Here is a 26,123-nt window from a genome sequence, read left to right as displayed (position 1 = left end):
AGCGTTTTTCGGCAGACGGACATAACCCTTTATCTGCTTGTCCCCGTTTTGTTACTGCTTTGATTCACAACACAGCCGTACCGGCGTTTTCTCTGAAATGTTTCTCAGTCTTGCAGTAGGAAATTTACAGATTTCCCTGAATATTGATTCCCGCTCCCATTCACACATGACCCCATGCAGGAAAATTTTCCTGTACATTTCAGGGATAGACATGTGTGAAAGGGACTTAAGAGAGGAAGAGAGGAAAAGGGGGGGGGGGGTATTTGGCCTGTTCAACCTGGAGGATCGGACCAGGATGCCACCATCTTCCAGCAGATACAATAGCCTGCAGGAAATCTGTTAAACTTGCTTTGAGGGGAGGTGTGTGTGTGTGTGTGTGTGTGTGTGTGTGTGTGTGTGTGTGTGTGTGTGTGTGTGTGTGTGTGTGTGTGTGTCGTGTGTGTGTGTGTGTGTGTGTGTACACTCAGGCCAGACAGGAATCAAGGACAAGTGCAGATAACTGTGATCCTGTCCTAAACTATTCCAACTATGCCATTCATTGTTGTCAAAGAAGAGATAAACACCTTTGAGACTGCATAGCTCACAGATGCATAGCTCTGAAGATCACAGGTATACCATCCTGTGTGTGTGTGTGTGTGTGTGTGTGTGTGTGTGTGTGTGTGTGTGTGTGTGTGTGTGTGTGTGTGTGTGTGTGTGTGTGTGTGTGTGTGTGTATCTTCTGTATGTGTGTATGCATGTGTGGGAGAAGATCTGATTGTTAGGGAGAGTGACATTCAGACAGCACGAGGAGGCGCAATTAATTCACTTCCCTGATCTTAAATCAGTGTTTCCTTTAAGCCGTTATCTCGCCTGTAGGTCTGCAGAAAAACACTTGCGGGCTGGCGCAGGTTCAAAGACACTTTAGGGAGTTCAGTGTTGAGTAAACTTCACTTTGTTCAGAGACCATTGCAACCCGTCAAACTACTGACATCATTTTAAATCAACTAATGGCTGTCTAACAAAAAGATGAATGATTGTCTTGCCTAAACCTAGTAGCTGGATGCAATAAAGACTTAACAAAAGGGGCAGTTCAATAAAATTAATTAGAAAAACATACAAAAAGCAACATTATCCTCTTATGACTCTAATCATGAATTTTAGTGTTGACAACAAGTGAGTATGAATCCTACACCAAGCTGTTCACATTTGTGAATAAACTATTTGAAACCAAATATGACCTGCTTCTACAAAAGCAGGGAAATTCAAATTCAACTAACTGAATTTAACTGTGCACAGCTGTGTGTGTAAACAGAAAATATCCTCATGCATTTTGTTTAAACATCCAACTTGAAAGATTATGCCCTTTGAAATTCAGTTAACCACAGAATGCAGTGTGGCTATAAACTCATGGCTAGTCCTAGAAAGCAGACTGGATAAACATTGGATGTTTAAGGTTTTGAAGCGTTAATAAAAAGGGAAGGAAAAGCAATACTATCAAAAATGGTCAATAGGTCGCTATGAAAAACAGTGATAACTGCAGAGAAAAAAAAAAAAAAAATAGAAAAATATGTCATATGTCTTAAAAACAGTGAATGTCACTGGACAGAAGGACACGTACAGTAGGAAACACTGCCTTTATACGGACACACACACACACACACACAAGCACATGGCAAACAGAAAGGACATCTCCTATTCCAGAATTAGATCCTAGTCACGTGACAAAGGAACTCTGGGACACACTTGCTATTAATGTCAAATCCCAGTAAACTGCTGCCCTCCAGCTAAACCCTCTGCATCACATCATGTGCTGCATACTGGGATGATCCTCTCCCACCCAACTGCACTGTTATTCACCTACTCAGCCAGCGACACTGGATCTTCAGTCTGACCTGCTAAGCATTGTAACAGCTTAGCAGAGCGTTTGGTGAGCACCCCCAATAAAAAGAAAATAAAACAGCACACAGAGACAGAGCCTGATCAGGACACGGCTGCATTCTTATATTGTGACAAGACATTAATGCCTGCCCAGGCCGGCACTGGCCAGATATAACTGGGGCAGCAGCCATTACTAAAGATGACTCAGGACAAAGAGACCAACAGTATAGTAGGACTTACGAACAGACTTTGAAGGGTCATTAAACATTTCAAGAGTTTCCGTAACCACAAATGAGCTCAATTCTGCAAATCCTTTTGGAGAGGGACATCATTTGTGTTAAACAGCCAAATTAAATCATGCACCAAAGTAACACATCCCACAAACAAAACACAAAGTTACAGCGTCCTAAAACATGGGTTTTTTAATGGGTTTTAGTTTGAATGCCTGAAAGAGGGTCTGTGGTTAACACAAGCTCAAGAGATTAAAACCTTTTGTTCTAAAACATAAAATATGTCAGTAAATATCCCTCTCATGAATTTTGAAGCGTTTTAAAATATGTGGTGGCTTCCAAATGTGGTGGTTTGTTTACAGCCTAACGTTCACCTTTTACTTCTGCAGAATGAACAAAAATAATTTAAGTGGTGTTCATTTGTGAAGATTATCTTGCTGAACAAAACCTGTAAGTATCATAGACATTTGTTTGCACCTAAATTAGCACCAAGACATTGTGGTTAGGAAAACACGGCCACAGATGTGCACTATACAGTGAGCTTCTATCATCCTCTTCAATCTTCTTTCCCCATTCATGTGAAAGAGACGCACGCCAGGAAGACAACACAATAACGGAAAGTGAAGAGCAAGGTGTCAGGGAACAAAAAAGGGACTGGCTGGGGGTGAGAAGGTCAATGGCGTGCTGCCCTCCTGCTTTATCAGGTCTGCAGGATGAGCAGAGAACAAAACAAGAGGGGAAGCTGCTCCAGTCGAGCGGGATTAATGCACAAACACCTCCCCCCTCCCCCCTCCCAACTCCCCAAACATCTCAAGGTCAGCCTGATGATTACAAGAAACAAATCTGTCAACAAAATGACCATAATAGCCCCGTTATCCAAATTATATTCAGTGGTTGCATTAAGTTAATTTACTGAACCAGAGCGTGGCTCCACCACAGAGCAATGTGGTGACATCTCCCCTCCACTTCCATTCCTCAACTCTTCATCCCCAATGTCACAAGCAATTCTGGTTTCCCTTTACTGATCTGTTATGAAATATCTTGCACATATGGTTAGTTTTAGAGAAAGATATTTTTAGATGACTAAGATGGACCACAGTAAAGAATGTCTTGTTAGGCAGGACAGGAAGAGTCATCAAGCAAACATTCCAAACTATACTGTACGAACTTCATAAATGCCATATGTGTAGGAAATGTAACACCTGAAAAAGAACCTACTCAAAGATGTATTTTTAGTACAAAGACAAAAGGGTTTTTTTCAGTCACGCACAGTCCAGCAACAGTCTCAGAAGGACAACTCTGCTGAACCCCCAACATCCCTTGGGAGAATTTGTTTACTTCAGGACGAATACTTGGGTTTATTTCAAGACACAGCATAAATTAAAAACATACGGCCAGTTGGCCACATGCAACTTGAAAACAGAAACGCGTAAAGAGGCAAATAAAAAGGACCCTTTAGAGAATCAGACATTCCTTTGCATAAATAAATCTCCTGTCAGATTAAATCTCTCAACCGTACTCCTCAAACCAAACATGAAGCGTCTGCGTATTGGTCACGGCTGCCATGAAGGTCCCAAACACTAAATGTGCTTTAATGAGGGACAGTTTCGACAAAAGTAGGTTAACGAACACCATACCTTCCAGGCATAAACAAGTTAAATAATAGTTCAAGGATGAATCTGCTGGAAAATATAGTCAAGAATACAAAAATTCCCTCTTAGATTCCAAGTAAAAGTCCATGGATTTTCCCCGCACTGTTTGATAACAGTAAAACTGATGTTTAAACCACTAGAATAGAATAAAAATATGCATAATCTAATAAATTGTCTGATTGCTGTCCCTGAATCTGTCAAAACTGAAGTGAGCTGAGGTCAACCGTGTATAGCTCACGGCATTATCCCAAAACAATCAATGACTTCTGTTTATGAAGGACTGTCATGTATGAGCATAGCTTCTTATAAAAGTTCTGGTGTTGCAGCGGGCTTTGCACAGTAAGCCATTATGAATTTAGCTAAAGTATTGGTAGATAAGTGACAGCACATGTTATGTTGAACATGGATAACCAGACTTTGTAAGATCCAACACAAGGTTCAAGTAAAATAAAAAATTTAGGCCAGTAGTGAGCAAGCTGTAAAAGTATTACAGGCCGTGTACCATCTCTCTCCCAAATCACAACGGACACCAACAGACCATAACAGCTCTTTCTGATTCTGGCATTCGTGACAGCCAGGGTGAAAAACTAAAAAAACATAACTGTCCTACTTGGGTTGTAAATAAAGGATGGAGACTTTTAGCGGGACCAGTAGTTCTACTGAATATTTACAACAACAGTTTATAACAGTATGCTTGAGATAAATATTTATGAAACTAAATATTAGGCTTTATCAGAATTTGAAGTGGTGATGCAAATTAGTACTAAGTCACATTTTATCAGGAAACACACTGCAATACTATACAAGTAACTGACTTACACTATTACATTATTCCACTATTACATGAGTGAGTCTTTTTGTAGGAGATAGGCTACCTCAAGCAGATGGAAGTAGAAGGGAATCAAATGGTACAATGACAATTTGTCCATCAGTGCAACTTTGAAATCAAACTATGGAATTATCCTACAATAATCTATCTTTGTCTGTGCTTGTGCCTCTCCTAATAACAAACTTTTTGACAAGGCGATGAGCTCCGTCTGATTTAGGTTTGCCCTTTCGCCCTGATAAGTACCATGATGCCTCCCCAGGACCTGCTGTAAGGTCACATCTGGCCTCCAACCCCAGACTGCATGCAGCTGTGCATTTGGCCTTCGAACACTTCACCTGCTTCTGCCTGTTTGTGACTAGACTACGGATCTGTAGTACATGTAGTACAAAATCAAAGGCACCTAATGCTCTGTTCAGACTAAACGCAGTGTACCTGGGTCAGATCTGTGTAAAGTTAGCGGCATTCCTGCCTGCAACAGTCTTTTTTGATATTATCACAGGGGGCCCTGAAGTTGAGATTTTCAATACAACACAGTGGCTTTAAGCAAAGCTTTTAAATTTGATACATTGTTTATACATTTATACTTTTGGGACTAAAAGTTATTTTCTGCAGTATTTTGGTTATTTGTCCACTATTATATTTATTTTATCAGTTCTGATCAGTACCACATTGCTAAAGACAGTTTTTTCCCTATATCAGCTGATGGTAGGTTATCATGGTTGTTTTTCTATTTTATCTGTGAAAAGTAGACATGAAAGTAGAGTTATGAATGAAAGAGCAAGGTAAACAGCTTTGTCCTGAGGTTGTAGATCAGCACAATGGCGTTCCTGCGTCAGACTACTGAGCCCCGGCCTTTAGAGCACTGTAAGATAATGGCTGATAATGACCTGCCTGTGGAACAGGTGCTTCCTCCACCTCCTTGTGGGGGCTCTCAATCAGTTACTGTATTCACAATAGGCCTCGTTCTCACTACGGTCATGATACGCTTAGTTCAAACCACAACAACTTTAGTTCCTCTTCTGAATATACAATGCAGTGTGAGGAGAAATGTGAATCTGAGTGTGTATGAACACAGAGGAATACGTTTCACAACAAACTCCCTTTCTCTCAAAGATTCAAACAAAAATCTCTAAAAGAATGTTCTATGTCAGGACACTTGTTCATTCAATACTTAATATGTTAATATTATATATAAATAATGATGGTGACATGTCTGAATTTGGAACTTCATCATGGCACCATTTCTTTGAAGCTTTTACAGTTAACATTTGAAAAACTATCAAAGTGAATCATTTGTTCCCAAAATATCTGAAAACTGGACTGAAGTTGACAAGAGGAGCTGGCCGTCTGAGTGGGCCGTCTGCAACTACATTTCTGGTGGAATGGTAACACTGATGTCCAAGAGACCGAAAGAGGACCCAGTAAATTAAAAAAGGAGAAGTGGTTACTCGCACTGTAAATGGTTCCTACTCAACCTTTATTTCTCAAAAATCAACAAGGGTGCGAGAGATCACATCGCACTGAGCTGGGTATGTAAATTCATGGTTTAGCACAAAAACACCTAGTCACAGATGTGATTATAACCATGAAGAGGACATGCTTCTCCACACACCCAAAGTGCCTAATGAGGTTTGACTAGTATTGCAGAAAATGTCATTTATTGGCAGCAATGTCAGTTGACACCCAGCAGGCTAAGCTAACAGCAGTTTGGACATATGTTATGTCTACAATGACAACAGGAAAAGAGAAGCATTCCAACTAACAAGTTGTTGACAAGTCCTGTTGACGAGGCTCAACACCGAGGAGAACATCTGAAACAAGACATGCACATCTGCATGCATCAGCCAGTACTGGAAGTTTAGAGGCAAATTATATAATCTCTTTGACCGACAAGGACAGATATTCAATATATAAAGACAATGAGTATGTGGATTCCTAGACAAATAAGTATGTAGGTGTAAGAAACGTTGTTATGTAACCGGCCACTGGCCCTGGTGTCAGCAGCAGCCAGCAGAGCATTCAACAGTTGCGAGTTACTTTAGAGCTCTTTAGATGGGAGGGAGAAAATATCCACGATAGCCAGGTCATCCCAAAATCATAGCTCTTGGACCTGTTAACCTCACTACTGGCTTCAGTTCACAACTACATGTTTTCTGCCCAGTTCCTGGCTGACCACAGTCACCTGTCATCATTGTTTTCATGTTTTTGTTTGTTTGGACTCTTAGGCTTTGGTCTATCAGGAAATAACATTATACAAGTGTATATGACAGAATAACACGGGAAGAAAAAACGTAATTCCCAAAACAACTCGTATATGAAAAATAAACCAGTAACACAGAAAGTCTCTATTGTACTTAATCTAAAAGTTTGAGTATGTTCTCTAGCGTCTGTGGCTGTATTTCATCCTGTGTATTCCCATTTCCTGGTGAGCTCACATTTTCAGCATTGGAAAGTCCTGCTTGACAGCTCCAGCTTTGTTTCCTGATGTGTTTAGCTTCACTGGCACACGAAGCATTGATTACTCATGTGTGGATCTTCCTGACAAACACATGATCCCATTCTCTCCCCCCCCGCCGGCTAGAACGGCATCCTGCTATCTGGAATGCACTGTTTAGTTTTTCTCCCATAGCTTTACAAACATCATAAGAACGACGTGCAGCGCGACATGTCAAGTTATGGTCACTTGTGTTGATTCATCAAGTGATACAATTAGATTACATTCTTTCATCTGTCCTTGGTTTGGCACAGAGCCTCAAACTGACAATACAGTTAAGCTTTGTCATGATTTGCTTACTCAACTCTGCTCAGAGAACAAGGCCAGATGAATGAATCCTTGAATTCTTTTCTCAAGTAAACTGAAACTGACCTTAGTCCAGAGGATCATACTGGAGTCTTGAATTATTCTTTTTCTGACACAATATGTATATTACAAACGTTTCTATTTAAATTTTCAAGCAGTCATATCAACTACACACATGGCACCAGTAGTTTACACATTTTCTGAATAACTTCAGCATCCTTCCTGGAAGTGCCGGTCACGTTCCTCATTACAGCAGGGATTTGGGGGGAAAACTGAGTTCAAGAAGACAAAATTCTAGACAGTTCTAGAGAAATGCTACAAATGTTTACAGTCTGGTCACGTCAGGTCAAATTCCTTCATCAGAAGTTGGGCTCCGAGAGGTCATTTTTTTTACAATCTCATGTCTACAATTTCTTGTAAATTAAAAACAGGAACGAGTGTTAGCTTGCATTACACATACACAGTATCTGTTTTAGTAGTGGTGCAATTACAGTTTATTCGATTTTATGAATGTACTGTGTCAAACAATGTCTACTTGGAACCGAATGCAGAGTACAATAACCTTACTCTAAATAATCCCAGGTTTATAAACTAGCCTTTGGTTAGCCTAGCGTACATGTGATTTATTTCTAACTAAGAGCTTTTGTGTTTGGTTGGAGGGTTGAGGGACTCTTGTATTCCTATTCAGCAGTTGAATTTTGAAGAAGCAATATACGAACAAGTGCACAAACTACCATAGGAAAACATTCAGCCTTCAAAAAGACGTTATACACATACTGTTACAATCATCTGCGTACTAACTCCTCCAATGGCCATTAAAGATTTATGGAATGAATCTGTTTGGAAAAAATATAAAAGGACACTCCTTATAACTGAGGTTCAGCCTACAACTAACCGAATGGCACACTGCCACAGTAATTAAATTTATTTAAGGGGAAATAAGAAACAGGAAACAGGTTTGAGAAAATCCATAAAAAGTAGCATTTTGGGGAGTATTACAGAACGACATTTTCTTCCTTAAAATTATAGATGGAAGAGAAGCAGTAAAGTAGTGCCTGTAATGTCAACCCCACTTTGGAAGCTTGTTTTGAAGACTAAATTTGGGTTTACCACTGACCACCAACTTGGCAGTAATTGGGGTCAGACAATTCAAATTTGGGTAAGGAGCGGAGTGTTGAATGAGCTGTGGAGGGACGAAGGAGCAGAAGCCACCACATCTTAGATTGATAGACAAGAAAACACACTCAAAAACCTCTACCTCTGCTTTGACAGACCACCAGGATAGATATTGAAAATGAAATTAGCTATTGAGACCCTTATGCTTTTAGGAAAACATTTTAAGATACATTTTGAATGGCTTTTGATTAAAAAGGAAGACTGAAGAATGCTGTGGCCATTAGCAGGGCTGCATCTTAAGGCACTTCCGTACTGGCTTTAGTTTTTGGCCATTGTGGTGGCCACCTGTATAGCTGTCTTTCTCTCAGTAACAACTATGGCTACCAGTATACATCTGAGCATGCAGTGGGACAGAAAAACAAATGACCGGCATGGTATGTGGTCAGAGAAACAACTCTGCCTCCCTAGCTGACTGAGTGGAACAAAAACCCACATCACACACAGTGTGTTGGACTGGACCAGTACAGGATTACTATTGTTCAGTGCTGCAGCAAAAACGCCCACAGCCACAACAAGTGAGACTTAAAGTAGAGCAGTCTGAATATCAGGCTGAGACTCCCACTGTTTTCCCTTTTAAACACCTGATGGTAAACACAACAAGACGCCTTCAAACTTTGAAAACAAACTTAGAAATGCGTCAACGAGGGACAACATGCGGCAAATGGAAAAGTGTGCTGAGAAAGGTCAATCTCAAACTGCCGACCAACATTTTTTTCAAAAATCTCTGACCTGCAAAACTTCATTAATTTATGTATTGTTTATAAGTATTTGGTATCCGAATGGAAATTAAAAAATGCATGCACGATTATAGCTGTAAAAAATGCAACATAATTAAGTCCTAATTAAATAATATAAGGGTTATTTTCATTACCGATAGTCTGCCAATTATCTTTTATGTCCATCTTTCATCACAAAACTCACAGTTCGGATCGTATGACTGATCAGAGTCAGGGATAGGATCATAGATCTGATCAAAGAGCAAATATACATATATATATGTGATGGTTAATGTTAAATTGATTTATTAATCCGCGGTTCACATGCGTGCCGGCAACAATCAACATTCAAAGAATAGAGAATATTTGCCATCAGAGCCCAGGATGATGCTCTCAAGTTGCTTGTTTTCTTTGAACAGTCGTGTAACATTTTGCTCGGCTCAAAGTGATTTGTGGCATTAAAGCAGTTTCCCATATTAAACTTCTTACTGTATACTCTGCCTTTGTCTTCAACATATTAGCAGAGCTGATTGTGCTGCAGCACCTCAAATCTAATTTTCCAAAATGTATAATGAGAGGAGACATTATGTTTACATGCTGGGGAACGTGACTGAAGCGGAGTCAGCAGGAATGAGTCTGCTGACAGACTGCTGCTGGTTCGTGTAATGGACCGACCCTCATGTTCAACACTGAACTTTGCAGTGCTTTGGAATGTGTGTGACCTCTCAGGCTTTTATATATATATATATATATATATATATATATATATATATATATATATATATATATATGTGTGCGTGCGTGCGTGCGTGCGTGCGTGCGTGCGTGCGTGTATACACTTACTGACTAAAGGCCAAGCCAAGCAGGAACATAAACAGCTATCCAATCCACTTTCATCATTTTCAGTTTATGGTGATTTCCATTTCTGTTTAAGGATTACATGCCGTTTCACAGCCCAACTCTTAGAATCATTTTTCACAACCAAACTAATATTGCGTGGTCAAGTTATGTGTACAGCATAAGGCAGTTTTAAAGGAGTTATGCTTCGTTCTGAAAAATATTTTATTTGATTTTAAATCAAAATTTAGGCATTGGATTCAAGGCAGAGCAATGAGCACAAGTTTTATAATAAATGAGAGACCATTTCTGATATTAGAACAAGTGAGGACAAAATAAGCTATATAATAATGTTATGGCAAAGATCGAGATTATTAATTACTCTAAGTATTTGTCTAGGGGTGTCACTATATACCAGTATTGACAATAACCATGATATTTAAAAAATGTAAAATTGATAAACTGTAAATAATACACATATGATAATATAATGCAAATTATTCAGCGCACTCTTTTGTAGAGTTATGGTAAGTCTCCACATCCCTTCACATGTATTTTAAGTGTAATTCATTTGCCAAAAACACAATAAATAGAGTAAATCATTTGATGGATAGCATCATCATCTTTTTTTTTCTCCAATAGATATCATGATAATATTGTTATCTGTAATTATGTTGGCCAAGATAATCATGTGGTGAAATCAATATCGTGAAAGCCCTTTATCTAACTCACAACTTTACAAATAATAAAAAAAAAAAAAAAAAATATATATATATATATATATTACAACCAGTAATAAAGTAATAAATTAGTTCAGCGACATTTAACTACACAAATAACAAAAGGTAATTTTTAATTGTTGTTGGCATTAACAATTATGCAAATAAATGCATTTAACTGGTGTTAAATGCATTAATCCGTGGTCCGTGTCCTTGCAGAACCATTAGTGGGGATCCATACGGATCATGGATCAACAATGGTCCGTTACAAACTTATCTGGTTGTCTACTACAATTTGGACTATATACCTGCAATTAATTCAGCCTATTAAACATGAAAGAAAACCGTGCCTGAAAGTAACAAGAGCACATGAGGGAGAAAGAAATAAGAGAGGAAGAGTCTCCAACTCGCCAATCTACATTTGATACCAATACATGTTGTCCACAAACAGCGGATGTTATGAACATTCACAAACTCTAAGCATTAAACAAATGGTGCTTGTGATTAAACAAACCTCCACACAACACCAAACAACAAAGTAATACTAGGCATTCCTTTGACATTTGTGTGGCACTTTCACTTTTTATTTATTTATATGTTTTGCTACAAACTATTTGGCGTTAAATGTAAATAACAAAATAAAGGCTGCGAATGTCAAACTTTAAAAAATGTAATGTTTTTTTCTTAAAGCCAGAAAAAACACCTGTTTTGAAATTTCTAAATGAAGACTCTCCCTGTCAAAGCAATAAAATAATTAAATAATCTAAAATGAATAATAAATTACAAACAGCCACTGTTCACGTCTTTGTTATCATTTTAGCAAGCCACAGCTCAGCTACTTTTATCCGTCACGTGATCCACGTCCTGCTTATCATAGTAGTTCCAAAGAAAAAGAGAAATGAGAACAATACTAGTCAGAATAAAGAAATAATTTCAAGTGATTGTTGAGTTAAAACTTCTCTTCAACCATTGTACTTCTGTTTAGTTGTTTTTCAGTTTTACATATCCTACTGTACCAAGTAATGACTTAAAACTAAGTGTTTTTTTATCTTAATTTTTTTTGCATTGTTTAAATTATACTAAATTGTACAACTAAATTTGGGAGTATTTGCTTTGTTTTAAGAAAAATCATTTTTTCCCTTTTACTTGATTTAAACTATACAAGTTTACTTCCAAATGTCTATCTCTTGTGTCCATTGCCTATATTTGCACTTTTTAAATTGTAAGACTTTTATCTTTGCTGTATTTTTAATACCATGTAAAGTACATTTAATAGCCCTGATGTATAAAAAATGCAGTTGCCATGCCTTGGTAAAGGTAAAATTTGCAAATTATAAGCCTCCTATGTGACTACATCAAGTAAAGTCAAGATGTTTACAGTATATCGTGTGTTTTGTTTTCACACTGGAGGGAGAGGTGATGGAAATGTACTATGTGCACAACTTACTGAACTCCATCTAGAGACCTGGCTCATCCATAACAGATGAGGACTTGAGCTGGTTCCTATCATCATCACTTGGCTGAAAAGATTAGAAACACATTTTTCCTAGCACAAGTTGTAAACGCTTTTTTTCTTGGTTGCATTCCTCATCTGTGGTTATTTAGTTCGCTGGGGGCCTGTTGTGACCACAAAATGCTTTTCGTGCTCAGCTTCATCCACTGTTTTCTACAGATGTGTTTCTTAGTGTTTGTAAATGAGTAGAGAAAATCTGCAAGTAATAACGGTTTACATACCAGCCCCAAACAGAGCCAAAATGCAAATTGCTTAGTGGGTCTGTTAAACACTATGGTGTATCTTCATTAAAGCTTCAAAGCTGGAATTTCAGTGATTTGGCTCTAGACCAAAGTTAGTCACACAACACATAGTAGGAAAGCTCATTTCTGGAACAACCCCCTCTTTCCTGTCCTTAGTCAGTCCTCTGAGCATTTTTTATAGTGAAAACTGAAGCTGAATCTTGTTTAGCATGTTATCCAATAATCTATACTATATTTATACATTTAGTTTTATCTCAGAAGAACAGCTTCATCAAATTTGCGGGGTATTTCCCCAAAAAGACCTAGCATTGAATGCATCCTCTTGTTTGAGCTCGGGCTTACGGCCTTCAATCAGAACCATCATGCTGTGTGCTTTCTTTGCACTCTGGGGATTGCAGTATGTCTCAATTTCAGTCTAGGTTGACACATAATGAAGAAGCATTGGGGGGATCACTTCAGCGAGATGGAATACAAAAAATTCACCCACACCCACATGTGCAACAAAGAAAATGGTATGCAGGTCCTCAGTGACATCTGGAAACACTAAGCTAATAGATTTAGCTAAACTTGTGGCAGTGTTTCTATTTTTAACTCTATGAAACCAGGATACTTGAGGGATGATGCAGAGAGAGTAGAGACAGACCGGCACATCCCTCAGAGTCACTGAGAGGTTAAATACCAGTGCCACATATTAACAAAAAAAAACATTCAGTCTCCAAAATTCTTTGAAACGTGCTTTGCCGTATGACACACCGCTCGTCTCTAAGCAATTACTCACAACAAGACATTCTTGCTGGACACCAACAGACTCATTGAGTACACAGGAAGACGCCAGCATGCCATCAAACCACCCACCCAGAATATGTCTGTGTGTGCCGAACACCAGCCTCACATGTCCTCAACTGGCCAATAAATACCATAAACAAGGGTTAGGTATAATAGTATCTCTTTGACTCCGTCCCCACAGAGCCAAAGATTTCATCTACAGCTATAAGAACTGTTAGCCATCATTCATCAGTTATTAAAAGGCAAACAAAAATGTATTCAAGAATAATATATTTCCAACCCATCTTAAATGTTAAACTTATAAATCTGCAAATACTGTCTACAAATTAATATTAAATTTGCCTTTTTACAAAAGGATTCTAAATATAATGAAAAAATAAATGACCTCATCTAACAAAAGATGTTGGAGAATGCATGTTGTTTAGATAAGCTCTCTCCATTTATCTTGGCTTAGATATCTGACCCATATTATGCAACTTGTTGGCCTCAACACCTGCATCACTTGGCTCCTAAACTACATGCCTAGTATGACCTCCAACAAACACAAAACATGCCTGCAAAGTAGAAAACATGCAACATTTATTTTGGCACAGCATGGATCTTGTAAATCTACCCTCTATCCAGATTTTAGCGATGTATTGATGAGAGCAGAAAAATACGGATGACAACAGTATGTGCTGGCTAGTTTTTTCAAAGGATCACGTACTGTGTTGGGATATAGAGTAATTTTGCTGTTTTCCTTCTTGTCTACTGCCAAAACCATTCTGCTTGGTCATTAAAAGCTTATCATCAGTAGCCAATATAAATGAAGAAAAACAGATAAAACACACAGGCGCTAATGTCCTGTGCAGTATGATACTGTTAAGTGCTAATGTTGCCCTAGGGATTGACAGTTTTTCCCAGCCCTGATAAGCAAATATTTGTCCATCCATTGCATTGTCCATATAAGGATAACAGACCCCCCGTCACAGACCCCCTGGGTCGCCCTCAAGAAGAGAAGCAGCTAGTCCATTAATATTCTTGATAGTAGGCTGGATATATTGTAAAAAAGGATTCTGGTTCCCAGTTAGGGAACATGTAAAGTGTTTAAAACAGACGTTTGAGTAAACAATCTTGATGAATTTATCTGAAACAGGAAATGCCAATATCTGCTGCACAAGCTCCAAAGGGCAAATATGTTTTTATAACATGAAAATTCCCTAGGGGTATAATCTGTCATTTTGTGACACTGAAAATGCAAGAGAACTTTTATGAGACACATATTTCCTATTTTACACAGAAAACATTCTCAACTACCAAATCAGGAAGCTGGTAATGGGTAAGGGGTGTAAAGAAAAGGACACTCACTAACTAGAAAAACACTGTACAACCTGTTCACATCACACATTAACTGCTCTCCTAACATCAATTATGAAGCTGTGATACTGGTCTACACGGCAGACAGCAAAGGCCCCAGTCACAACATTTATTTGACCATTGAGTCCCTGGTCTGTCAATTATACTAAGAGCTTCAGGACTGATTTCTACAAGTCATCAAATAATTCAAAATAAAAGAAGAAGGTTCTTAATTTCTTTGCAAAGTTTGCAATTCCTATATTCAATTTAGTAAAAGTATAAAACCAATAGCATCAAAATATACTCATATCAAATACTCATTATGCAGAATGGCCCATTTAAGAATAATATACACGACATGATTGGATTATAACTACAGATGCATCAATGTGTTCATCACTTTAATGTTGCAGCTTGTAAAGTAGGAGCTAATTTTAACTACTTTATACACTTAATAATGATATACTAATTAGTAATACATCAAAGTTTATTAGCTGACTTACATTTTGCATTGGAAAAATTGCAAAAGTAGTTAGTGACTAATATTGTCAAATAAATGTAGCAGGTTAAAAGTACACTATTTACCTCCAAAACATATCCAATATGACCCGACCATATTTGATTCAAATGCATTTTTTGTGTTAGAGCTAACCTTTGGGCATCTTTGTGTTCCTGTGTTTCACTTGAATAGTGTAATTTAAATACCCAGGTGATAACTAAGCGTTATTTTGATTTTGTAGGAGGCTGTTATCACTCACCATTTCCACCCCCTGAGGAAACGCCGTTCCCTCCCAGTCCTTCTTGGGGAATCGCTGAATGATCTTTCCACATCCCTCCCCTGAACCTGCAGGTAAAAAGACATGAACATCTGTCAGTGCGGATTAGTAGCATCATCATGGCATGTAGAACTTTGCATGTTTTTTATATTAAGAGCAATATAACCAATCTTAAATAAGCCAATTAAAATATGTCAGTTAAACTCCATAAACAATGTGTAGAGCTGATGCAGCTCTAGCATAAATATTGCACTGGTCGGCTGACACTTTTTATTTTAAGGGCTTGCATCTCAGGGTCAATGTTTTTGAATTTTCTTTCAGATTCATTCTGATTTACATCCCGACTCACAGTTAAGTAATGGACAAAGACATGAGTAAAAACAAAGCAAACTTAAGTCTGAACAGATTTTAATGATGTGACAGTTAATTTCACTGTATGTTAATTTAAATCTATCTAATAGGTTTGATTAAAGATGACTTAATTTAAAAAAAAAAAAGACAAAGGGAGGACATGTTTCAACATAACAAAATAAACATGTAGAGAGCATGTAGCCGGGGTTCCCAACATAAGTCTCCTATTTGCTTCTCACTTTTAAAAAGTCATCCATATACTTCTAAGAAAAGTGGTAAAGTGATTTAAAAGTGAAGCGGATTGACTTTTTCTGAGTCCACTTTAAAAAAAAAAAAAAAACAGGAAGAAAAGCAGTTACACAGAAAATATTTCTGTTCATTTTTAGTTGGAAAGAGGAATTCTAGAAAAAAGCTTAACTGAAACAAAACTAAGAGACCTAGACATGATGAAAGAGCAAAATTAAGAAAAACATAACACTGAAATAAACAGTCAAAGAAATCAAATGAATGAAGATGAAAGTATCAGGGATTGGATTAAATAAACCCCTGCAACCCCCCTTGTAAAAACTAATTCAACTGCATCCAGCATTATTTGTTTATATCCCATATAGTTTCTGCCAAAAATGAACAATGCTTCCAAAATCTTCAATCACTGCAGTTTATTGCTGTAATGATACAATTCGGAACCACTGGTACTTAATCATTTCTGCACTTTAACAAAAAATAAGATGACTTAAAAAAACTGCTTTGCTAAATTGCACTGCAATTTTTTAACAAAGTCAGTGCACTTTCAGTAAATTTGGGCAAAAATAACCACAAAACAATCCTGAGTAAGATCCTGGTTGGACTGATAAACTCAAGATGTGTCAGGAGGAATGCGGTCAAAAGTGTGAGATATGGGACTTGAACCACTAAACAGAAAGAAAGGCCTTTCATTTTTTTGTGATAATGCTATGACGAGCGATCACTGGGGTGGAAGTTTAACCAAAAGGAACAAAGCGCAACTGTAATACAAAGTCTTAAGAGTTTGTACTGTATACGTACAGTACATAATGTAACACAAAGCCATACACACCTACAGTATGTAGTAGTATTTGAAGAGCCGAGACAGACAGACAGCTGGATACTGATTTATAGCAGGTGTAGTGAACACAGGTTTGCGAGGTTGACCATCGAAAGCTTTACCAGTGAAATAACTCCCTCATAGATTTCCTTCAGGACCCCATATGGCGGAGTCTTGCAAAACTCTGAAACCTCAATTGGATGTAATAATTCATGTTAACATGAGTGCAAGCATAATACAATATGTATTTAGGAGTTGATATATGACTGCAACATTGTTGTTCAGCAATCTGGAAAGCTAACAAATGTGAACCGTTTCTAATTTAAGAAAAAAAATCCTAATTTTACATGCCAAAAAAAGCACTTAAAGATCTGTTTCTCAATATGCTCTTTGTCACACTACGTTATTTGACCCAATGACTTCATCTCAACGTTATTCTAAACTTTGAGTCACTCTTTGACAGCAAGGACACACTTTCTATTTATCCGCCGTACTAACTTTGTTGAAGAGTCACATATGCTGTAGATACTTTGTTTTTTAGAATCTCGATCATCTGTTTATATCAAACAACACACATGGATTTTACTAACTGCAAAATAGCTCACCATTTAATGCTGAGCTAAACAGCATTTGGGTTTACTCCCACTCAGAAAGTAAAAAAACTAGAATAACACGTTTGGACACAAGCCAAAACCAACATAACTAAAACATGCATGCGCCTTTTAAACATCAATTGTTACCAACAACTTTGGCTCTAAACTATAAAAAAAATCTCCAATAAAAACAGGCATACAGAGACACTACTACTACTAAGAAAATCTGTATCGCATTAAAGTCTGAGGACACAGAGGACGGAAAAGTGTAGCATGAATAGGAATGCGCATGAATAGGAATGCGCATGAATAGGAATGTGCATTCTCGCGGCGCTGGTAGTCAAAAGCTAACAAACTATGAGCAGCGACTGTTACGTCAAGACAGGGAGGCTAGTGGTCCTTTGACAGTCAGAACATTATGTGTTTGTGCCTGTGCTATTGCTGGGCTTGCAGCTCTACTATAGTATGACTGGCTATCCAAGTGTGTTTGTGTTTTTGTAAAGAGCCAGGACATATCTAAGCTAATATGAATGCTAACCCATAAATATCTAAAGGAATAAATCTATTTTAATGTACGTTGAGTCTTGCTGGCGCTTGAGAATGCCTGTTAACAGCAGCTTTATCACCATTTGTGGAGGTCACGTACGGCCATTTACAATAAAAATCATCCCCTTAAAGATTTTTGGCATTTCCTATGCAGACAACTGTCATTATAATCTCTGTGGGGAGTCCTATCTCAACACAGGCAAATGCCATGACTCAGAAAACTACTTAGCAGACTGCTCATGAAGCCCCCGTGTCACAGTTTAGCCAAAAGGGTCAAATACCATCCACATAGGAGGCAAGATGCTAAAAAAAATTGAGAAATACATGACAATGAAGTGCTTGACATCATCATAATGTAATGCAGTCCTCAGCCGTCCTCCTGCTCCAAGTGCCCCAAGCCTGCTGTCAACAACTCGTAGTAGTAGTAATTTGCCTCTGCACTATACTTTTGCTCTGGCTTATGCTTTAAGATGCTTGTTTAAGAAAGGAGATGCACTTATGACTTCTAGTGACTAGTAGTTCTCTTGAATACCTATGTTGAATACACTTCCTGTAAGTCGCTTTGGATAAAAGCGTCTGCTAAATGACTGTAATGTAATGTAATGTAATGTAACAACTCATTGAAACATACAGCTCTGTCAAAGAGAGGGACAAATGAATGTTGATGAGGCTATAAGGCTTAAGTGGTGATTGGTCTTGGTTTGGGGAGTGTATGTTTATTTAAACAGAAGGGAGCTATAGGATGGTTATACTTTTGCCTTTCTTAACCTGTAGAGGCAAGCAGAGCGCCTAGTAGAACACCAGTGTGTCTGACCGCTACGTGTCTTCAGGTCTTTACAGCTCTTCTAATTGAAATCACATGCTTCGAGTGCTCCAAGTTCAAATTTTCAACCGCAGAGGAAAATAAATGACAGAATTCCTCACATTCCACGAGGAAGCACTCTTGTATTAAAACAAGCCATGCTTTTCAAATACTACCCCCCTGATAACTATAAAGAGCCCCGTCATGAGGATAATAGAAGCCAGGCCTGAAGAGTACATGCTAATTCGAACATCCGCTTGCAAAAGGGGAGGGAGATGGAGCCCAAAATCAAGTTTATGCATTTCTTAGTTTTTGGCAGAAGCTATTTAAACAACAAAAACCTGTCCAAGCCCACGGCACGCGTGTGCATGTTTAAGAGCTTGGCTCATTTCCAGCTCAATGCAGCACAACCTGTGTGTGGTACAGCTGGAATAACTGTAATGTTTTTACGCTTTTAAATGAAATACGATAGATATCTGGAAAACCTACATCTATACATCTATATATCTATATATCTATACATCTATATCTATACATCTATATCTATATATATATATATATATATATATATATATATATAAACATCTTGGTTATTTCCAGAAATGGCTTCAGGGGGATATTTATCAGGAACAGTAACGAAGGAACAACTATAAGGCTAACCAGCCGTTAGAGATTTGCACAGTCCGGTAAAAACACTTGACCTCTTTTACATTTCTATGCACAGGCTCCCTCTTACTAAGTGCGTACATATATTTATGTGAACTGTTGTGGGATTCATAAACATTACCTTATTATGAAAATAAAGAAACTAAATTCACCAGTAGTTGAGACCACGTGTTAACTGATACCATGATACCCACTGATTCTTACATAGCTTTGTGGCCAGTTCTAGGTCATGAGACAGCTAATAAAACACAACCTAAATATGACTCAGATATAAAATATTCGAACTCCATTAGTGGTTAACATTATTTATCAGGTTTCCTGGTGGTTTGTTCTAGTGTTAAAAAAGGACCAATGATTTGCTTGATGATGAGAAGCATGCGTACGGCATTTAAAAAAGACAATGTTTTATACAAATTCTGAAAATTGTTTTAGATTTAAAACAAAAATAATACAAAATAGGCATCAACCCAGGCCTTTTCAGGGGAGTCATATATGTTGGTTCCATATTGGTAAATTTCAAGTCTAAATTTAAAATGACACCCAGCATTCTGCCATATATTGACGGTAAAAACAATAAATGGACTGATAAGAGTTTTTCAAGCTGGCACCAGTTGATCCCAATGCAATACTGGCATGTTAAAAAAATTGCTTATATATATATATATATATATATATATATATATATATATATATATATATATATATATATATATTATTCAAAGCAATTTTCAAAAAGTTAAATAAATAATGTAATAAATGTTTTGATATTTGCTGAATTCTTTTTGGAAAAATTTTGCAGATAAACTCTGAGCTTATGTTCTGACTTAGCAATCCTACTGGGGCCATAACTGCAAGTCACGTCAACACACACATACAGATATTAGACTTCAGCCACTTGGAAAGATTAAATGAACCTAATCATTTTTCACTGAGTTGTGTGATTTAGTATAGTCTCAATAAAAAGTGAAAAACCACAGAGAAAAAGTTGTTAGTCTTTCTTGATTAGAGCAGATGTTTCTCCTCTTGGTGAAAAAGTGTTTAATTCATCTTCTTGATAAATCTTCTTGATGTTTCCGTTGATTAAATCATCCAAATGCTTATTTTTCCTTGTATGGACAGGACACCAGTGGAGTTGACGTCACATTCACGTCAGCCTCTAACCTGATTTTGGCCCAGTTGTGCACACAGGTGCACTGATCTGGAAAGAAGTTCACAGATCTAGCTTATTCACTTTCCTACAATCCACTCTCCAGACCCGAGTTTAAAGGGGAAATCCACCCCAAAACAGAATTTATATTAAGCTATTTCAGTCATTGAGAGATTGAGGATGTCACATCAACACAGGATTAGTGATCTGCTCTTTGCGATCATATCAATTTTTGACATATTTCCCAATGCTTTGAATGTAGAGCTTCCAGCTGTGCATTAGACAATGTGGCTACATTCCAGGAAAGGACATACCATATTTTTCTTTATTCCAGCATATGGAGCGTATTCCAGTGTATGGATCAGCTCCATTTGTCTGATTGTCATCATCACCTCAGTGCCTCCTCTGTTTAGCTTGAGGACTGTCTTAAATGCATACATTAAAACTACATTTGTAAATTATATATGAGAGCAGATTTTTCCTCTTAAGATCATGGTTGTGGCATAGAAAAAACCTGGGTTGGTCTCAAGCATCATCATGAAACTTAACTGATGTGGTTGTTTTGAGTGGATGGTATGCAAAGTAATAGGTTTCCAGGGTGTATGGCAACAGCTGGGATCGGGCACCCCGCGACCCCTAACTGGATAAGCAATGGAAGATGGATGGTATGCAAACAAATGAAAAGGGTATCTTAAAACAAATGATATCTTAAATATCAAATTCAAAAAGCTTTCCAGTGTCCAAAAACAGCTGCAGGGCAGGAAATATGTAAAATATGGACGCTATCTTAAAGTCATGTCCAGGTCAAAATGTTGGGTCGGAAGAAAAACACATCAGCGAAGAAAAGCAAATAATGAAAATACCACACAAACTACACATTTTGACAGACGAATCTGAGTTAAGAACAATGTCTGTGTTCAACACATTCAGACTGAGTTCATTTTAATGAGCTTAAAGTAGTGATGAACTGGATCATAAAACTCAATCGTATCACAGATCGGATCATGGGGTCCGTCTAAACCATAAAAAATTCTATGTTATTTATAGAATTTTTTCTTCATAAAAACACACCATTCTAATAAGAAGGAAAGAAAAAAATTGTAATTTCATGGTCTAAAATAAATCTTGTCATTAGTAGTTTAAATAATGTATTATAAGCTGCTAAGAGGTAGTGTTAGGAGTTTAAAAGGTCATAATTCATCTCTAATATCTATTTTATGTTGCTTTGAAAACTTCAAGGATGTTTATTCAAGTTAATCACCAAAACTACATTTTACGAGATTACATGTGAAGAACGTTACAATTTACATTTGCCCAAAACTAATTTTGAACACTGAACAGAGCCTGAACACATCGTAATGTAACTGAACTGAACCTTTGTTCTCCTCCTGTCAGTTTAAACACTGATCGGTTGTTTACAATGTAACTTTATGAGAGATCAGCGACTAGAAAAGCATGAATGCCGATGTCCTGATCGTGTATTTAACTGAATATTATCGGATAACGATCGTCAGGGAAACTTTATTTCAGACTGTGATGGTTAACATTAAACTGTGTAATCAATCGGCAGTTCACGTGCGTGCCAGATTCCATCTGTCACGTTATTTCTCCTCTTAAAGTGTTGTGACTAAAATGATTACTGACATGAACTTTATCATAATTTGAATAGCCATAGAAATCACAAAGCTCTGATAGTACGACACCTTATCAACAGACTGAGTGAAGTGTAACTGTAGCCAGTGGAGTTTCCCTATATGTGTTTTCAAACCCTGCAACAGGAAAAAGGAACTACACCATTGTGGTCTGGATGCCTCTAACCACAAAGTCTGAATCCAAACGAGAAGCTGCCAAATTTTGATTTCTAAAGAAAAGAATCACTGGAGGCAGAAAATTAAATCTGTATAGGAGTGAATCAATCCCACATTTGCCATCTCACTCTCAGAAACAACATTAATGTGACACCTTGCTAACTGCAAGCAGCCTGTTGATGCTTAAATAATACAAGAACTGACATTTGACCTCAACAGTAGGCTTGAACTTTATGTCAAGATTATCGTTCAACGCGATATTGTTTGGCCACGATAATGGTCCTCAAATGCCCATGATAAAAGAACGATATTCAATTATGCAATGCCTGTTATGAATTTTGCATTATTTTCTGTTCCTTTCTTTGTCCTTTTCCCTTCGTTTTTCTATGCTTTACCAGAGTTGTAGCTTACCAAAAAAGGCAAGGTAGTATTCTATTGTTATGTGGTTATATAAAAGTAATTTAAGGTGCTGTTAGACCGCCCTGTCAATACAAGTGCATGCGGGAAAAGTAAACACCGGTTTACCGCAGTTGAAATGTTTTAAAGGCTATACGCCAACAAGTATGGATTGAAGCATAATATTTTGTTAGATAAAACCACATTGTGATTTTAACACCTTTTTTTTCCCCCACAAAATATTGCCTTTTGGACTAAGAGCTGAGATAATAACAGAGACGAGGAAACAGCACTGACTTTGAATGTAAGCATTATGAATGGAGCTTCTCAGTATTCGGTACAGCCCTAGTAATTATCCATGTAGCCCTAACTCCAGCAGGAAAGACATACGCTCTTCATAGCAATGCACCTGTTTGGCAATTCTTTGGTACTAAAAAAAATGAAAAAATGAGAGCCAGTGAACATGAATTGAGTGATTCGTAAGCTGTTCAATAAACAAGTTGGACTCAAGATGGAAATACCTCAAATCTCCATTCACCTCTTAAAACTCACCATCCAACAGTATACGCAAGCCTGCCAACGACTCTTTCAACAAAGAGTTGCCAGACTAATACTCCTATCAGGGTAAGCAATCAACCCTCAACCATAGAGGCTTTTGCAAAGGCAACAAAAATATAAACGTGACAGGCGGTAAGAGACGGTAAGAGGTCAGTTACTACCAGTTGATTGATCGGATTGAGCTCAGCATGCCCTTGTGTAAAATAGCGCTTGCTGACTCTACAATGCAGCCACGCTGTGACCACTTATTGCAACATATGCATCTCCAGTACATAGATAATCATATCTATGTGTGTCTCTATCTTTATGTTGTTATGTGATATTCAGCCTATTTCATATCCTGGGTAATATGGAGAAAATCAAATATCTATTTAGATAAGTTGATATTGATATTGTGACGATATTATAGGGTTGACCACTTGTGCATACAAAATATTTACAAATTCAGATTCTTAATAAACAATCATCATTAATGTGAATATAATCACTAAGTTGGTAAAGGCAAATAAAAGAACAGGTAGAATAATAAGGTATGTTTATAAAATTACAATAATTTACTGTAATGCAGCTTTTAAAACCAGACAAAGAATAAACTTTTGCCATATTACGATATCCAAATTGAAAGTACAGCTATTAATCCTATTCCATAAGAATTTAGCAAACCATTTCATTTCATGTGTTGATGTTACTGCTGATCAAACAAAACAGACTACACAACTTAACTAATGATTTAGAAAACCAACCACAACACATGGCAGCACTTCAAGATCTGGCATCTTCACCATGAAATCAACATCTCCAGCTGTTGGAAGGGCCCGTCTGAAGTCAGTGTATGCAAACAATATTTACTTTATGGCATTATTTAGAAAATGTGCTTTTTTTTACTTCAGTAAGTTACAGATGGTGTTTAGCCATCACTTTAGCATAAATAAACAGCTGTCAAAAATAATCTTGGACTGATTATCAGGAGTTCATGCTTTGTTAAACTTTGTTTACGCAACATATTTTTAGACAAAGTCTCAGAGAGTTGTAAACACAAAAAGCCTTTTGATACAGGTCCTAGGCAACTTCCTAAAAAACATTCTTATCTTGGGAAAACTTTCTGTCTTATAAATCAAGTCTTAGTAATGAGAAATGTGTCGTTTTAATAAAACTAAACAAATTAAGAGGCATAATCTGGAATTTTGGAAAGTTAAGATGTTGCAATATGAAAATGGCAATGCTTTAAGAAAAAGCACAGAATTCCATGCAGTCGGTAACATGCAGCTGTGCAGGCATTTCCCTGAAATGAGGAAAACATTGTTAAACTCAGAAGCAAGCCCGAAGCCAACAAATGTGTGATCTTGAGAAAAACAGCACATGAAGCTAATCAAAAGGATCCGGTAAATAAAATGATGAACCTCAGCTGGTGTAGACCAACACAAGCCTGAAAACCACTTCATAACCAAAATTAAAGGCAAAAAAGGCAAAAATTAAAGGCAAAAAATGGTCTAATGTCACTGTAAGAGAAGCTTTCTACGTTTTCGGAAATTCTGGAAAAAATATTCACAACTTTAGAAAAGCCAGTCCAAACGCATTACCAGGCGAACCAGCAGCTATCAGATGTGGTGGACATAGTGACCGATTTGCAAGAAAGCATTGCCAAAGCAGAGAAGAAGAAAAAAGGACATGGCTGATTGCATGGCTTTGATAGTTCTGACCCACATCTTTATGGCTATAAAGACAGACACGCCTTCTGATAACTGAGCATCTTAAAGACCTATAAGCTTGCTTGGGGGTGATTGCAATTTTTTTATTAACTCTCTGGTTCTATTGAGTGGGTTAAGTTTCTTCTCAGATTTTGACAACATTATCAACCTATCCCAAGAAGGGCAATTCATTTGCAACTTTACCCAGTCCATGCACACAACTTTAAAACTCACAGGTGAGGTATAAGTCAGAGGCAACAGACCAATATACATTCATATAAACCACTATACAGATCTCCAGTTTCAGGGTACTGGTAAATGGCTCAGTGTCTGAATTTTTCCCCTTGAGTAGAGGTTCACATCAAGGCAATTGTATTTCACCATTATTATTTGCACTTGCGCTTCAGACACTTGCCGAGACTATCAGGAATCACAACTGACTCTGTGGTGTCTTCTGTTAGTAGACATTGAATACAGAATGTTGCTCTATGCTGATGATGTTTTGCAGTTTAATACTAACCCAGAAAAATACATACCTGTTTAATATCAATAATCAGTCAGTTTTCAAGGTACAAAATCTAAAAAAAAAAAAAAAAAGCCAATTCATGAAGTTTCCAAGGATAAAAAACAAGCATGAAGTCATTCTTGGTACAACTATTACAATAATCCTTGAAAAGCATCTATGCATGCAATCTGATAAATTAATTACTCCACATCCACAGCTTGCATACTTGCATCTCTACAGATACACACAGCCAAAAGTTATATACAGATGGAAATATTTTGCTCTCAATAATTTTGAAGCATTGTTTGTGTTATCTTGCAGGATCGTGCTATGTTACACAAGACGTTCCCCAAGTCCAGACCAGAAAATGAAGACCCTAAAGTCACACAAAGTAGAAATTGGGCCTTGTATCTGTGAAACACATTCCAAAAGCAGTTTGATTCAATAAAAATGGATGATATCCATCCAATAAACTGTTGAGAAAAGCAGCTGGGCAAATTCCTCTTTTTCACTTGGCAAATTACAATTTATG

The 26,123-nt window shown here is 37.4% G+C and overlaps 1 protein-coding gene across 1 annotated transcript in view; it reads right to left on the bottom strand.

Moving 5' to 3' along the window:
- Positions 1–26,123, bottom strand: part of sbf2 (SET binding factor 2) — an 82,262-nt gene that overhangs the window by 53,238 nt on the left and 2,901 nt on the right. The window contains 1 exon segment of the mRNA XM_054608553.1: positions 15,451–15,536. Coding sequence (XP_054464528.1) covers positions 15,451–15,536 — 86 coding nt within the window.

Source organism: Anoplopoma fimbria, chromosome 2 (assembly GCF_027596085.1).
Source record: "Anoplopoma fimbria isolate UVic2021 breed Golden Eagle Sablefish chromosome 2, Afim_UVic_2022, whole genome shotgun sequence".
Lineage (NCBI taxonomy): Eukaryota > Metazoa > Chordata > Actinopteri > Perciformes > Anoplopomatidae > Anoplopoma > Anoplopoma fimbria.
This window is presented reverse-complemented; position numbering and strand designations above follow the sequence as displayed.